Below are 14,483 nucleotides of genomic sequence, written 5' to 3'. Positions count from 1 at the left end.
CCGGGCGGGTCCCCCGCGGCGCCAGCTCCCCCGGGGCTCGGCGGGGCGGAACGGGGACGGGACACCGGGAGCTTGTGCCCCCCCCCCCTCCTCCCCGCCCCATAAGCCGCTTGGTGACCCAGTTGGAGCCGCGGGGGCTGCCGCCGGCGGCTCCTCCTCCTCCTCCTCCTCCTCCTCCTCCTCCTCCCGGCTCGGCGGAAAGTTTGGGGCCGGCCGGCCCCGGCGCCGGAGCCTCGCGGCGGGGCTGAGCCGGGCGGCCGCGGCCGGGGGGCTCCCATGCGCCGGGCTGCCGGGGCAGCGGCGCCGCGGGGCCATGGGGAACGGCAGCGCCGGGCCCGCGCCCTGCAACGGCACCGGGCTGCTGCCGCCGCCGCCGCCGCCGCCGGCGGAGGGGAGCCACAACATCGCCGCCCTGGTGCTGGGCATCCTCCTCATCCTCCTCATCGTGGGCGGCAACGGGCTGGTGTGCCTCAGCGTCTGCACGGAGCGGGCGCTGAAGACCACCACCAACTACTTCATCGTCAGCCTGGCCGTCGCCGACCTGCTGCTCGCCCTCCTCGTCCTGCCCCTCTACGTCTACTCCGAGGTGAGGTTGCCCGGGGGGGCCGCGGGGGCAACCGGCGGGACCGGGGCTTGTGCCTTTTGTGCCCGGCGATCCTGAAAGTTCCAGCGCTGCGGGGTGGGATCGGCGAGAGACCAAGTGTGCGGGGTTAAAGCCCCTCTCCGGGTTCATCCCTCCGGTTCGGGAGTGCCCCCGCCGCTGCCCAGCCCCTCGGGGCAGCCCCTGCCCTCCCGCCCCGTCCCCCCGCTCCGCTGCCGGGATGCCCCATGCAAACCACCGCGGCTCTTCCCCCCCCGGTCTCCCACGGCACCGCCGCTGCCTGCGGCACGAACCCCCCGCAGGACCACGAGTGGTGGAAGCGGCAGCCGGTTTAGTGCAAGTTCGTGGGTTCCCCCATCGTCCGCCCGGGCGATCGCCGAGCTGCCAACGCGCCGAGGGGAGATGATGCACCGGGCTGGGTCAGCGGCTGTGGGGAGCCCCTTGCGTGGCACACCTCCCAGGTTGCCATCAGCAATGGTCGGAGAGGGGTAGAGAGCTCCTGTGCTGTGCTCTGTCTGCAGGTTTTGGTGACAAGGGAGATCTTTAGCCTGGAAACAGGTTTCCATGTCGAGCTGAGTAGAGGAAGCTGTCTTTTTAGGGAGCTAGATGGGATTTGGTCACCCTGCATCAAGGTGCGTTTGGTGGGCTTGCTGCAGGGCTCCTCCCAGCAGGTTCTCTGGCTCGCACAGGCCTGACCTTACATGCGATGGTGGTCCTGGAGAGCCACCTTGGGGGACTTTGGGTCAGGCTTTCTGTTCACCTCCAAAACCTGTTCACCTCTGAGACTGTGACAGCTGAGGGAGGGCAAACCAGGAGCTCCTGAGGTTGAGTGGTTTTACGTTTTCTCTCTGTAACAGGGAGATAAATGTTTACTGCCAGGGGATTGATAATGCAGGGAGGTGGCGTGGGGGTTGTTGGACTGGGGTGAGGAGGCTCGCTACAGCCTGCCCGTCGGTACCAGCCAGTGGCTCAAGTGGATGAAAGCATCCACAAGCCAAAGTAGCCGTTGTTTTGCACCTGCCCTTGCGGCAGCTGGTGGCGTGGAGGAAAGAGGGGGCCTCTTCGTTCCAGGTGTGGGGAGAGCCAGGATACAACCTTGTGCAGAGCGAGCAGCCCCAGCAAGCTGCGGTCTGGGGACCGGGGGATGGCAGGGTGTCAGACGAACCTTCCGTTTTCTGAGAGCCACATGGTTTTGTAAAGTGCTTCCTCGGGGAGTGAAAAGGGCTGTCCCCGTGCGTGGGACCAGATGGTGGTCCCATCCTTGAGGGCTCGCACAGGAGCTCACACAAGAGCACACCAGCAGTGGTCAGGCTTTAGCATCTCCCCTCCTCTCCGGCGCCAGGGCTGCCGCCCAGCACCTGACTGGGATGGGCCTATACTTCCTTAAGCACGGCAGGCTGCGGATTACAGCTTAGGGCGCTTTTAGCCTCTCTACCTGGTCCTGGGATTTTGCAGGACGTTGTGACCTCTCTGGAGACAGAGGTATTCTGGAGGGACGGGTTCAACTGGGGACCCATAAGAAGAACCAGTGAAGAACAGGAACATTAGACATCAGATTCCCCGCTGTATTTCCACTGCACTGACAGGAGCCCCCCCGTACTGTTTGGGTTTAGTGGTTTTGCTTTTCCCTTGTTAACTCGGTTTTGGTGGTTAGAAAGCCTCTGTCTTCATGATTCTTCACAGCTACTTCTTGCTAATTGGAATTCCTTTTTTTTTTCCTTCTCTTTCTGTTGAATCTCCATGCCTTCAGTTCCTGATTCTGTGGGCAGACACCCCCCCGCCATGTGGTTTCCTCTAGCCTGCAGGCTGGAGTTTTGCTGGTGTGTCTGAAATGCGGATTAACGTACTCTGGGGTACCTCTGAAAATGCTTCCAGTTGGGCATGAGCATTGTGGGGCTTTCCTGGGCTACCACAGACACCTCACAAATTCTGGACGCTCAGACAAGGTGTTCAGCCCTGTGTGAGCTTTGAAAACCGGGGCTGTCCAGCCTGTGCCTTAGCTGTGACGATGCTCCGTGTGTGCACTCCCGTAGCTGTTCATAAACATCGGGTATGTGGTGTATCCACGCCTCTGCGCCCGGGATATTAAACAACAGGGAATGGAGGTGTCGTGTGGCGGAATTGTCTTTCCCGCCGATTTCTGCAGCTGCTGCAGGAAGGCAGGCTTCCAGAGGCGTAAGAGACCCTGTAAAAAGAGCCCAGGGTCCAAAGTCTGCCCCCCTCCCACTGCGGTCAGGCACAGAGCGGGGTGGAAGGCGCTGCGCAGGCGTGGAGAGAAGGGCAGCACGGGGCAGCCGTCAGCCTCTGGGGCAGGCAGCGGGGCTTTGAGGCGCGGGGCGGCTGAGGCTCTGCTCTGCTGAAGCACGACGTGCTTCGTGCCTGGAAGTTGCTCTGTGGGCTCAGCCCCTTAGTGCCTGTGTTCAGTTTTAATAATCTCCCGTAAGTTGGTGCAGGATTCGCAGCTCGTTTTGTTCTGAAATGTGCTAAGGAAAAGCGAGAGCAGCCATTGAGTCAGTGCCAGGGGACAGAATTTTTGTGTCGTGTGGGGTTTTTTTTGCTCTTTTCTTTCCTCGCAGGCAAAAGCAGAAACTGCAGATGAGAATCAGATGCTCGGACGGGGCGCGCAGAGTATAGTGATTGCTGCTGTTTAAAACTAGCCTGTGTTTAAAACCAGCTTGATTTTGACTTGCATTCTGTACCATTGCATTTAGCCACCGAAAATGTGGCACGGACAGTCCTGGATGTTCAGTTCAACCTTTATTCTTGGTGAGCGATTTTTTGTTTGGTTGGTTTTTTTAACTTTAGTACGGCTCCTGGCGGAGTAAAGGCGGACTTTGAGGGCTTATTGGAAAACTTGAAAACCAGCTGAGAGGGTGGTTTTTTGCTTCTTATTTAGCAGGAACAGAACAATAAACTCTGACCACTTCTTTCATCTGGCAGGAGAAGCTCGGTCATCTTGTGCTTTTTTCCCGTGAGATGGCTTCTTGTGTTAGGTGTTTGGAAACATCCCTCCCAGTGAGGGCTTTAGAAGACGGCTGGAGGGACTTAACTTTTGAGGTGACATCTGACATCCCCACAGAACAACAGGTCTCCCACGAGCTTCAGCGGGGATGGGATTCCTCCCTGTGAGACGTGGATTATCCTTTGCTGCTGTTCACAGAAGCCTGAGCACAGCGGGAGAAGCCTTGATCTTGACGGCTATTTCTAGCTGTTGAGAAAGCTTATTCCGTTAGCAGCATTTTTTGACCCTTACTCTCCTTTTGTACTTCTGAAAGAGCCAGCGTAACTTTTTGTCTCAGCTAAACTTTTAGGCCACGGTGAGGATTTGGAGGAATGGAACCCAAATTGTGTGTTAGTTCTGTCTGGATGTCCCTTATTTGTACCTGCAGGGTTGGAGGATGGCTGAAAGCAGGTGCTAGACAAGGGGGAAATCGGTGTGTGCGGGCACAACCGTTTCTGTTCTGTACCATCTCCCGGTCACTGCAGTCTTGACTGGAAGCGGAGCTTGGCAGAAGGGCAGGGAGACGGGGCCGTCCACTGCAGACCTGCCCTGGTCCCGTCCTCGCCTGTGCAGCTCAGGGGAGAGGCGCCACGGCGGTGCGACGGCTTTCCGATGGTGAGCAGGAGGTGGGGCCTGTTCCTCCTGGCCAGCTGTGGTCCTGTTGCACTGGGCTCCCTCAACCAAGGTGGAAATGGACAGTCCTCGGCCGAGTGGTCTTTCTTTGGAAATGGGGCGGTGTTGTAGGAAATCCGTATCTCCCCCAGCGCTGGAGCCGTGTGGCTCTCCAGGCGTGCAGGAAGGCCTGCAGACCTCTCCTCTCCGCAGACCGGCCTTCTCTGTGCGAGATGAACGTTTTCCTCTGACTCCTGCCCTGTCCTAAATCTCTCTCGTGTTCACCGTGCGTTGTTGGGAGTTCTTCAGGCTGCGTTTCCTTCCGCATTAATTTGTCCCGTCAAGTTTACCTACCTTAGCGGCTCAAGTTAAGGCTTGGAGCCTTAATGAGAGAGAGTGTCAAAACTGATGGGATGAAGCTGGCCGTCCGTAAATCCAAATGTGTCATTTGTCAGTTCTGATCCTCCCCAACCTGCTGTAACCAAGAAGCACCCTGTGGATGGGAAGGGAAGAAACGTCAGCTTTCCACTGACTTAAAGGATCTGTTTCCAAACTGCACCGCTCCTGAGACCGTGGGCGTGAAGTGAATTCCTGGCAGGGCAGTGTTTACAGCCAGTTTCTCTTTCGCAGAAACATGCCATCTCTAAAGACAACCAGATGAACTTCTGTACCCTGATCATTCCTCATTCTCTTTGGAGTGCTGGTTTGGATGGAGGCGGATTCGTGCCGTTTGTCTCGTTAGCTGCCACGCAGCGGTGTCCGAGCCAGAGCGCAGGTATCAGTGTGTACACAGGCAATCCTGTGCCAGATCTCAGTGTGGTGATGCAGATGTGCCCAGCGCTTTCCACTGACCGTGGTCAAACACGGAACAAAGACATGTTGTTAATTACCACACAGCAGGCTGCCCTGATACACAGAAGGCATTTGTCTTCCAACTTGCTTGGAACCTCAGCTCCCAGCAGCATGACAGGGAGAGGTAAAAACCCGTGGGGAAGGTAGGCTGCTCTTCTGCAGCGTGAAGTGCTCTCCTAGCAATCAATCTAGTGCCAGTAAGGCAAGGAGGATGGGAAGCAAAGGGAAGGAGGTGGCCTGGGGCGCTCCCAGGGGTCCATGATAATTTCCCAGGTGCAAAGCCTGCTTTTGTGTGAAGAGACGCCAGGAGAAGATACCAGCGTCTGCCTGGAGCATTGATAGCGCGGTAAGTGGGGGTTATCACTCCCATGAGGCAGTGAGGACACGTGAGAAAGCAGAGCTACGCGGTGCTGTGGAGGTACTGCAGATACCTTCAGGCTCTGAGTGGCTTTGCCCACTAGAAATCTGCAGGGAGGGGGCCGCGTGGCTACCAAGGCTTGTCTTTGGGTTAACTGCTTCCTCTGCCCAAAGCCTGCGGCAATGGCAGGAGCCGCAGCAGCAGTTTATACAGTCCTCGTTACCTGGAGGCCATCCCAGCAATTAGGGCAGCGGCTTCCACTCCCGTGCTCAGCCGTAGCGCATCCCTCCTACCTGCCTCCCTCTGCAAAGTGTTCCCTGATCAGCTCTCCCTAATCCCGGCTGAGTCCCGAGCTGGGAAAGGGCTCTGAGCTGCGGGCAGGAGCCGTGGAAGGCTTCGTTACATAAACATCTTTGCCTCTAAGATCTGTGTAATCGATTATGAAAAAGAGGAAGCAGTTTTAGCAGATCTGTGTGTTTAACCGGCTCCTTCCGCAGGTCGGGGAAGAGGAGTCTTTCCAAGCAGGCTCTCTGCCTCGCAGGTCCTCCGAGCGATAGAGCACGAGCTCTTTTCTTGGGGGAGATTATGCTGTTCTGCGTAAAACTTTCAGGGTGTCAGGGTACCACTGGTATCAAAAGATCTCTTTTTTTTTTTCAGCATCTCGTGGGTGTGTGTGCCTGCGGTGGGGCTTTTCTGATGAGAGACCAGACCTCTACCCTCCTCCAAATTTTCTGTGGCTGGCTGTGAACTCATGTCATCCTTTTTGCAGCAGTATTCAAGACTTTTTTTGAAATCTTTCTTGGAATCTTACAGCTTTAGTGGAAATAGACGTTCTTCTAGGCCTGACTGATGCCTGAGCCACACAGTCTCTGCACAAAATACTGGGGAGGTGATACAGGCCAGCAATTAGAAACCAGTGCTGAGGACTTTATTTTCAGCGCCCAATAATAGGGGGCAGGGGTGGGGGGGGGGTGTCTTTGAATTTTGGGCCCTCTGATCATCCACCTCATTTCAGGTGGATGATCAGACTTGCTTGACATTTCTGACAAACCTTGACCTCAGTGATTTAACTCAAGAAAGGCCGTTAGAGCAGACGTGAGGCCACCTTGGTCTTGTGTCCCACTCCCTCTCCCCTTGCAGGCTGCCTTGTGTCCTCTGGAGAACGCAGCAGTCGTCACGGCTCATGAAAAAAGGCCCAGAGTCCGCGTCTTGTGGGCATCTGGACGATTCTTTGACTCCGATGCTGAACTCTGCCCACTTGCAGGGATTATTACTCTTCTGATTGGTGTCAGCAGGCCTGGGCTCTTCGGATTAGCACTTTCAGTCTCTCCACGCAATGAACTTGAGCCATGACCTCGCTGAGGGCTTGTTTGGAAATTCAGCTGGGCGTCTCCTAACTCACTTTTGGGCTGCTGCCGCCTGGGTATCTTATTGCAGGTGCCGCCACCACCAAAGGCCGAAGGATCGCTTCGTGTGCTCAGTGAGCCTCTTGGCAGGGCTGGCGAGAGAGGCGGGCATGGCGCTGCCGTGTGGTGCCACGCAGGAGCGTGCGGCAGGACTGAGCCAAGGGCTGTTACCGTAGGATGTGAGACTAAAACCTTGGGCCCCGTCCTGGCTCATGCCCTCAGGCGTAAGAGCTCTTCTGGCATCAGGCTTGTTTGCGAGAAGGCAGATCTTTTTTCTAACAAATCAGCTGTGCTTTGGAATAGGGACATCAAAAATGACCTGACCAGGAAGGCAGCCTGCAAGGGTGTTTGAGAAGTCAAGTATGTCTCCCACCAGCCTATAAAATCTTTTCCATACCTTCTTCTTAAGGAACAGTTGGATTTATTCCTCCTCTGCACATAGGGGTTGATCCAGAACCTAAGTGCGGTTTGCAGTGAGATACTGGTATCTTGTAGGGGACCACAGTGGCTGCGTGTGAATTTACTGGCGCTGCCAGCCTTGGTGGGTTAAAGCAGCTGCTCTGCACCTGGAACAGCGCTTTGAAGGGGGTCTGGCTTGCGGCCAGAGCGGCGATCATTATCCCCTTCCCATCAACCCTCCTTGTCTGCCACGGCGCACTGAGCGAAGGGCAGAGCGTGACCCTCCTGCCACGCACGTGGAGTTCTCCATCTTCGTCCAAGAGGTGACGCCCGGAGGTTTCGAGCGCGGTGGTTAATTTGCCTGACCTCACCTCCCGAAGCCTCAGACTGTACTCTGGCCAGAGCTGTGCAGAGCGTGTCGGCAGCCTTAGAAAGGTCGTAGCAGGTAGGCTGGTGTGTGGGGTTATATTTGCAGCTTTGTTTTATTTTGTTAAGGGAGACGGCTTGCCTTAGAGCATCCGTTCTGCTGCGCCCTAGCTGTGTCCGCGGCAGCAGCACTACTGACCCCGCAGCGCTGGAGGAAAACGAGGGGCCTCGCGCTGAAAAAGCCCAGAACGCAAAAAAGCCGGTGGAAGCGGAGTTGCTCTGGAGCACTTCTTAAAGGCGGCTTGAGCTGTTTATGATCCCTAAAGCTTTACACGGTGTACCTTGATGGGCTAATCGTCTGCAACCTCCTGGAATTAGGTACCACTTAATCACACGACCCAGCAAAGCCAGCTATTGCCTCTAATCCAAAATCACTCACCCGTCAGAGAGGTTCTTGGCACATTTCGCCAAGGTGGGCAGGTGAGAAACACGGTGTAATGGCAGGTCCTCTCCCAGCACTTGCCCCAGAGTCAGCGTCTTGGGGCTTGGTGGGGAAAGGGAAGAGTCTGTAGCATTTTTCGAGCGCCCAATTTGAGTCTCGCAGCAAAGGCTGCGTCCTCTGAAGGTGCCGCAGCCCCAGAGCTCTTGTCCTTTTCAGAATCAATTAGTTCCCCCAAATCACGAAGAGGTTTTGAAAACTGTAGCCCAGAATCAAATTTTTCTCTCTCATAATCTGAACTGAATTTGTCAGGATCCCAGTGAGCTTGGCAAAAATTTGAGGGTTGTTTTTTCTGATTCAGCTCCCAAATTCAGTTGGGGGGTGGCGGATCTGTGCTAGAGCAAAGGCTGGATGAAGCATTCCGGTCTGAATCCAGCCCTCCGGAGGGTCGGGCTGCTTCTCAAGGAGACGGCTATATAAAAATTGCCAGTTCCTTCAGAGTCTGCTTTGGCTTTACAGCTCCACTAATCATAATCCCGGGCGTGACATCATTACTGCCCGGTCTTAATCCCCGCAGAGCCGCCGCCTCCTGGCAGGGGCAGAGGCTTTGGCACCTGCCCAGCGTTACGTGGAGAATGTTACCCACGTTTTGTGTGCTGGGATGAATAAAACCACAACCTGTTGTTTAGCATCTCTATATTCCCCCCCCGGGAAGCAGTGCTGGGTGAGGCCGGAGCATATCGTGTGGGAAGCTGCGGCTGCCCCATCCCTGGAGGGGTTCAAGGCCAGGTTGGACGGGGCTTGGAGCAACCTGGGCTGGTGGGAGGTGTCCCTGCCCAGGGCAGGGGGTGGCACTGGGTGGGCTTCAAGGTCCCTTCCAACCCCAACCATTCCATGATTCTATGAAATACGTGCTCCACTCCAAAAAAAAAGACCCTCGGACAGCTGGGACCTGTTCCTCGGGAAAGCCGGTACCATTTCTCGCTGAGCTCGTCTTATTTCTTGCCAGATGACCTCTCCCTCTTCCCTGCCAGCGCTTTGTGCCTGTCCTGACAGAAACAGCAGGCCCAAGACACTTTTACAACAGATACAAGAGACTCGGGCTGTTGTGCCTGGCACTCGGTGGTTTTTACAGGAATTTACCTTGGAGTCAGTGCTGGCAGAGCGCACTCGGTGGTGCGGGACGACAGCGCTTCAGAGGGGTTTGGTCCGGGGAGCGAGGGAGCCGTTCTGCCTCTCGATGGCTAATCTGGGATGGAGGGTTCAGCTTGAGCCGGGCGGGGATTTGAGCCCCTCTTTTACTGTCGGGGAAAAACAAAAAGGCACCCTCTCTTGTTGCACTAAAATTAGAATTTTTCTAAGAATTCTGTTTATGGTCTTGTCCTAGAGGCAGTCGTCCCGGTGTGAGGAAAGGAAGCTGACGTTCAGGGCATCAGCTTTGGATGCAGGAGGGTCTGGAGAAGTGCTTGGTGCCAGGTGCTGAAGAAGGGTTTAATGAATCCTGACTTATTTCTGTGCTCCCTGAGTTTTTCCGTCCATTCCCATTTTCCAACAGCCGGGTTCCCAGCACGCTGCTGAGCAGATGTTCCTGTTCCACAAGCTGGTGTTGATAAACTGCAAGCCCTTGGGGCATTTTCTGGCTTTGCTGGTTTTTTTTCTGAGGATTATTTGGGATGCGGTAGATTTTTAACTGATATCTTTTGCATAGCAGAGTCGACATGTCCGAGTAATAGAGACCAATGACACACGTCTGGTCACGTCGTCTCGCTGGCAGCTTTTCTGCTTTGCCCTGGGTGCCCCCAATTGTAGAGAGAGCGAACGAGAGACTATGTGAGAGCAGCCTGAACACAGTCTCAAGAGGGTGGCCTTGTGCGGAGCGTGACTGAATGAAACAGTTGTGTAACGCGTAGAAACTAGTCGCCTCGTCTGCAAACAGGACGTTGGGCAGTTTGGATGTGAAAAATGGGAGAGGAGCTTCATGCTCTGTCCTCTGTCGTTGAAGAGCCTCTCCCTGCAGTGCCCCACAGCGATGCTGTGCAGTGAACGCTCAGCCCTGCGTTACTGGGGAGGTTTTGGGGCGGTGAGTTTGGTGGTTTGGGGGGGTTGGAGCTGTCACTCGGCGCTAACCGAGGCAGAGGGCTGCCCTGCGGCCGTTACTCTGCCCAGCACGACTGGCTTGGCGGTGGGGATGGTCTGTGGGCTCAGTCCTGCAGCCAGGCCGGAGCCGCGTAGCCCCAAGGGAGCCGTGAGCTCCTGTGTCATTCCCGTTTGCTGCTGCTGGGCTGGAAGGGGAGCAGCGTGCCACGGGCAGGACTGCTCGGCTCGGGCTGCTTGTTTGGAGGAAAAGGCGAGTGGCCGAGGCGCCCGGGCACGGCGTTGTTTTGCGTCACTTTGAAGGCGGTGGGACATGGCATCTGCTGACCCTGGGGATCTTTTCAGTTCCAGGGAGGCGTGTGGTCCCTCAGCACGGTGCTGTGCGATGCCCTGATGACCATGGATGTGATGCTGTGCACGGCCTCCATCTTCAACCTCTGTGCTATCAGCGTGGATCGGTAAGTGCCTTCCTCTTCCTCATGCCGAGGAGGGCGCGCCGTGTCCTGGCGTCAAGCTGGGTCCAGACATGCCCTCGCCAGGGTCCCATGCAGGGAGGCCAGACCCTGCTCCCCTCTAAGGAGGGTGTCCTGCCCTACCATCCTCCCCCATCACCGGCTTCATGTCCCATCAGTACCCTCACGGCGGCCAAGCTGAAAGCACAGTTGTGTGTCGAGGCCAGAGCTGTCCCTTCGGGTGCTCTTCCGAGGGGGGAGACTGGCTGTAGCCCAGGCCTTGGCTCTGTCAGTAAATTAACGGGGGGAGGGACAGTGGCAATCAGCTTTGGGACCACTCACTTATGTTACCGTACTGGGGCCTGTATTGGCAGGTTTATCGCTGTTTCAATCCCACTGAACTACAACCGGCGACAAATCGACCTGCGGCAGTTGATCCTTATATCCACCACCTGGATATTCGCCTTTGCTGTAGCATCCCCAGTCATATTTGGCCTCAACAACGTCCCAAACCGGGACCCCAGCTTGTGTCAGCTGGAGGATGACAACTACATCGTGTACTCCTCCATCTGCTCCTTCTTCATCCCTTGCCCCGTCATGCTGGTGCTCTACTGCGCCATGTTCCAAGGACTCAAGCGCTGGGAAGAAGCCAGGAAAGCCAAGCTAAGGGGCAGCATCTACGGGGCCAACAGGAAGCTGTATCACCCCCCAACCTTCATTGAGCGCGGGCAGACCGCACTGGAGGCAGAGGAGTGCAACCCTTACGCCAGCTCTGACCACCCCGGGGACTGTGTGATGAACAATGGCATCCAGACTGTCTCCTACCCACACCTCAAGTACCCCCACCCAGGGCACAGTCGGAAGCGGGCCAAGATCAATGGCCGGGAGCGGAAGGCCATGCGGGTGCTGCCTGTCGTTGTCGGTGAGTAGCCGTCGGCGACGGCTGGGGAAGGGTGGGAGACGCGCTGCCTTGTCCTGCGGGCAGGGCTCAGTCTGGCAGGACTTGGTTGAACCTGGAGAAGCGAACGCAAGCTTTGCCGACCCCTGCCAGGACCACACTGCCCAGGCACAGCTGCTTGGGCAGCGCTGAGAACCATGCCTTCTCCTTGGTGGAGGAGGCGAGGGCGAGAGAAAAGCCACCTCCCTCTTGTGCCACCTCCCCAGGGCCATGTCTTTAGTCCTCCTCCCTCTCTGTCACGCGTAAACTCACTTTAACACCCGTCCTGCCCTTGTTCCTGCGGAACAGCCTGCTTGGGTTTAGACCTGCCATACCCACCCCTCGTGGTGCGAGGAGGCTTGTCCAGTGAAAATCTCGGTAGCCCTTTGAGCCAGAGTACCGCCACCAAACGCCACCCTTGGGACCCATGTTTATAATCCAACCTTTTCTTCAAGGTAAACCTGTGACTCCCGATATCTTACGTGCGAATCCAAAACGATACAAACCAGACTTTTCATCAACGTTTAGGATGAGAAAGACATCCTAAATGTTTTTGTCCGGCCGTAAGCCCAGCTCCACGTGTCAGCACATCATCTGCTGCTTTTTCCCTGGGCACTCTGAGCTGTCTCCATTCTCGTTTGGCCCAGGCTGCGTTTCTTAACTTCAACCCTTTGTAACGTTCACATCGCTTTCTCTCTTCCATGTCCTTCTGGCAGGTGCTTTCCTCTTCTGCTGGACACCTTTTTTTGTGGTCCACATTACCAGGGCTCTCTGCAAGTCCTGCACCATTCCCACTCAAGTCACCAGCACTGTCACTTGGCTGGGTTACGTCAACAGTGCTGTCAACCCCATCATTTATACTGTTTTCAACGCGGAGTTCAGGAACTTCTTCCGCAAAGTCTTGCACCTCTTCTGCTGAGCCTGCCGGAACTGGCGGGGAGAAGGAACGACCAGGCTATTTTTTTGTATAGTTCATTAAAGATCTATTTCTGCCTACGGTCTGCTGTCTTTGTTGGGGAAGAGGGGAGATGGCGCTACAGGATGCTGGTTCCCAGCTCTTTGTAGTCGGGAGTTGCAGGTGAGTGCCAGTAGGTACAGCTCGGGGACTCTCCCCATTGGAAACTGCAGGTGTAGCTGCTTTTGTAACACGTGGGGCTTGAGCTACACGGCGAGAGACGCCACAAGGCAGCGGGGATGGTTCTTAGAAGAGCTTTTCCTTTGGGTGTAGGTGGTTGGTCTGGTTTAGGCTTCTCTAAGTGAAGCAAAGCGAAACACCCCTCATCCCCATCGCGATCCAGGGAGGCAGGAGAGCGCTGAAGCAGCTGCTCTGGCCCTGAGAGTCGTGGACAAATTCCCTGCTCTCGCCTCTGCAGGGGGAGAATCCTCCCAGCTCCGGCTCGAGACTGAAGGAGCCCTCCCTCACCGCAGCCCGGCCTGGCAATGGCCCAGCTCCACCAGCTCCATAGGATTTAAACCACGGCGACAAACCAAACTCGTGAGTGCCGAGCAAAAATTGTGCCCCGCTGCACGCTAGGACACAGCGAGCGGCTCTCGGAGCTGGAGCTGCCTCCTTCACCCCGGGAAAGAAACCCCCCCCGGGGGGTGCAGGAAAGGGCATGTGCGGTACTTCATCCCTCTTCAGCCCACTCCAGTGCAGAAGTGGCTCTGGGCAGAGCGTTAGCCTGGCACACACAGGCTGCCGAGGATCGTAAATTACAGGTTTTTCGCATCATTTTACACGCAAGCGCGGCTGTCTTGGAGCAGGGCCCCAGGAGCTGCCTGAGCTGCCTTCAGCTGGCCCTGGGCCCGCCCCAGACCCTGGCTGCTGGGCGGCATTGCAGGGCTGTGAGGTAACACGGGCAGAGGTCTGGGGAGAAAAAGGCTGTGAAGCTGATTTCCCAGATGTTCACGTGCCAGACGAGGGTTTATCTACCTGTGCAATCTCCTTCCCCCTGCCCCTTGATAATTTTAAATCCCAAGACTGATTTCAGTCATGTTTATCAAGAGGACATTAAGATCCTACAAAAAACCCCCCAACAACCAAACACAACAGCCCTGTCCGGTATTCCTGACCCCCAGGGAGAAAGAAATGCCAAAATTTGGCCAAGACCTGGAGAAATCTAAAGTGGCTGCTGTGGGGCAGCACCGCTCTGTGACCCCATGGCTCGAAGAGCAGCGGCCTTTCCCAGCGCCCTGGATCGAGACGTATCGCTCCTCCTGCCCAGCAGCAGCCGCGCCGGGCTGAGGAGAGACCCGAGCACAGCTGGGGGCTCGCGGCCGCCCCACTCGGTACCGGCTCACAAACCAGCCTTCTCGCCCTAATTGTTCTGCCTTCCCTGCTTGGGAACGGCGACAGGTCGCGCTGAGGCTGCTGGGGCACAGGGCACGCAGGGCTAGCGAGGAGGAGAGTCCTGCGGTCCCTGTCAGAGTGCACGGAATGCAGGAATTTTACCTCTACCCACCCGAAGGCACGATGATGTTATTGCTCGGTCTCCAGTGTTCCTTATCAAGCTGCACAGTACCGTTTCCAGCCTGCAGGAAAAGAAATCCGTCATGCCTTTCGGTAAACCTGAGCACCGGGACACCAAGGGTAGCCAGAGGGCGCAGGTAACGCTGGGCTCTGAGGCCGAGAAGGGAAGAGAATTATTGTTGCAGAAACCAGCAATCTCCTCAGTAATGATTCGTGTATAGAGTTGTTGCTTTCCAAGCGGTAATTTGTTCGCTTAGAAACAAAGGGAAGGAAGTACTGCAGGGAGGGCTGAAGCTTTTCTTTGACTGAGAATAACAATTGCTCGATCAATTTGTCATCAACAAATAAGCATACCCAATTCCCAGGGATTACACTGTAAATGTTGGCGTTCTGTAGTTTGCCCCTGTGTTGGGGCGCAGCTGCCTGGGCTCCGATGGGCAGCTCCCCGAGAGCCTTCATTACAGCGGAGTCGCACCTACAGTTCTGTCATTTCAGA

General features: G+C 56.2%; 1 protein-coding gene across 1 annotated transcript; it reads left to right on the top strand.

Moving 5' to 3' along the window:
* Positions 1–237: 237 nt before the first annotated feature.
* On the top strand, positions 238–12,513 carry DRD4 (dopamine receptor D4). The gene is made up of 4 exons (XM_074582513.1): positions 238–586; positions 10,474–10,586; positions 10,955–11,502; positions 12,234–12,513. The coding sequence occupies exons 1-4, from the start codon at positions 314–316 to the stop codon at positions 12,434–12,436; spliced, it is 1,137 nt and encodes a 378-aa protein (XP_074438614.1). The 5' UTR covers positions 238–313; the 3' UTR covers positions 12,437–12,513.
* Positions 12,514–14,483: the final 1,970 nt, after the last annotated feature.

This window comes from Larus michahellis, chromosome 4 (genome assembly GCF_964199755.1).
Source record: "Larus michahellis chromosome 4, bLarMic1.1, whole genome shotgun sequence".
Taxonomy (NCBI): domain Eukaryota; kingdom Metazoa; phylum Chordata; class Aves; order Charadriiformes; family Laridae; genus Larus; species Larus michahellis.
Note: the sequence above shows the minus strand (reverse complement) of the source record. Positions and strands in the feature narration are given on the sequence as shown.

What these genes read in the sequence shown, in the direction of transcription:
- DRD4 (XM_074582513.1), top strand. Translation starts at nt 314, where the DNA reads ATGGGGAACGGCAGCGCCGGGCCCGCGCCCTGCAACGGCACCGGGCTG. An exon ending in TGTGCTATCAGCGTGGATCG is followed by an intron (nt 10,587 to 10,954) that starts GTAAGTGCCTTC and finishes CTGTATTGGCAG; the next exon opens with GTTTATCGCTGTTTCAATCC. An exon ending in GGTGCTGCCTGTCGTTGTCG is followed by an intron (nt 11,503 to 12,233) that starts GTGAGTAGCCGT and finishes TCCTTCTGGCAG; the next exon opens with GTGCTTTCCTCTTCTGCTGG.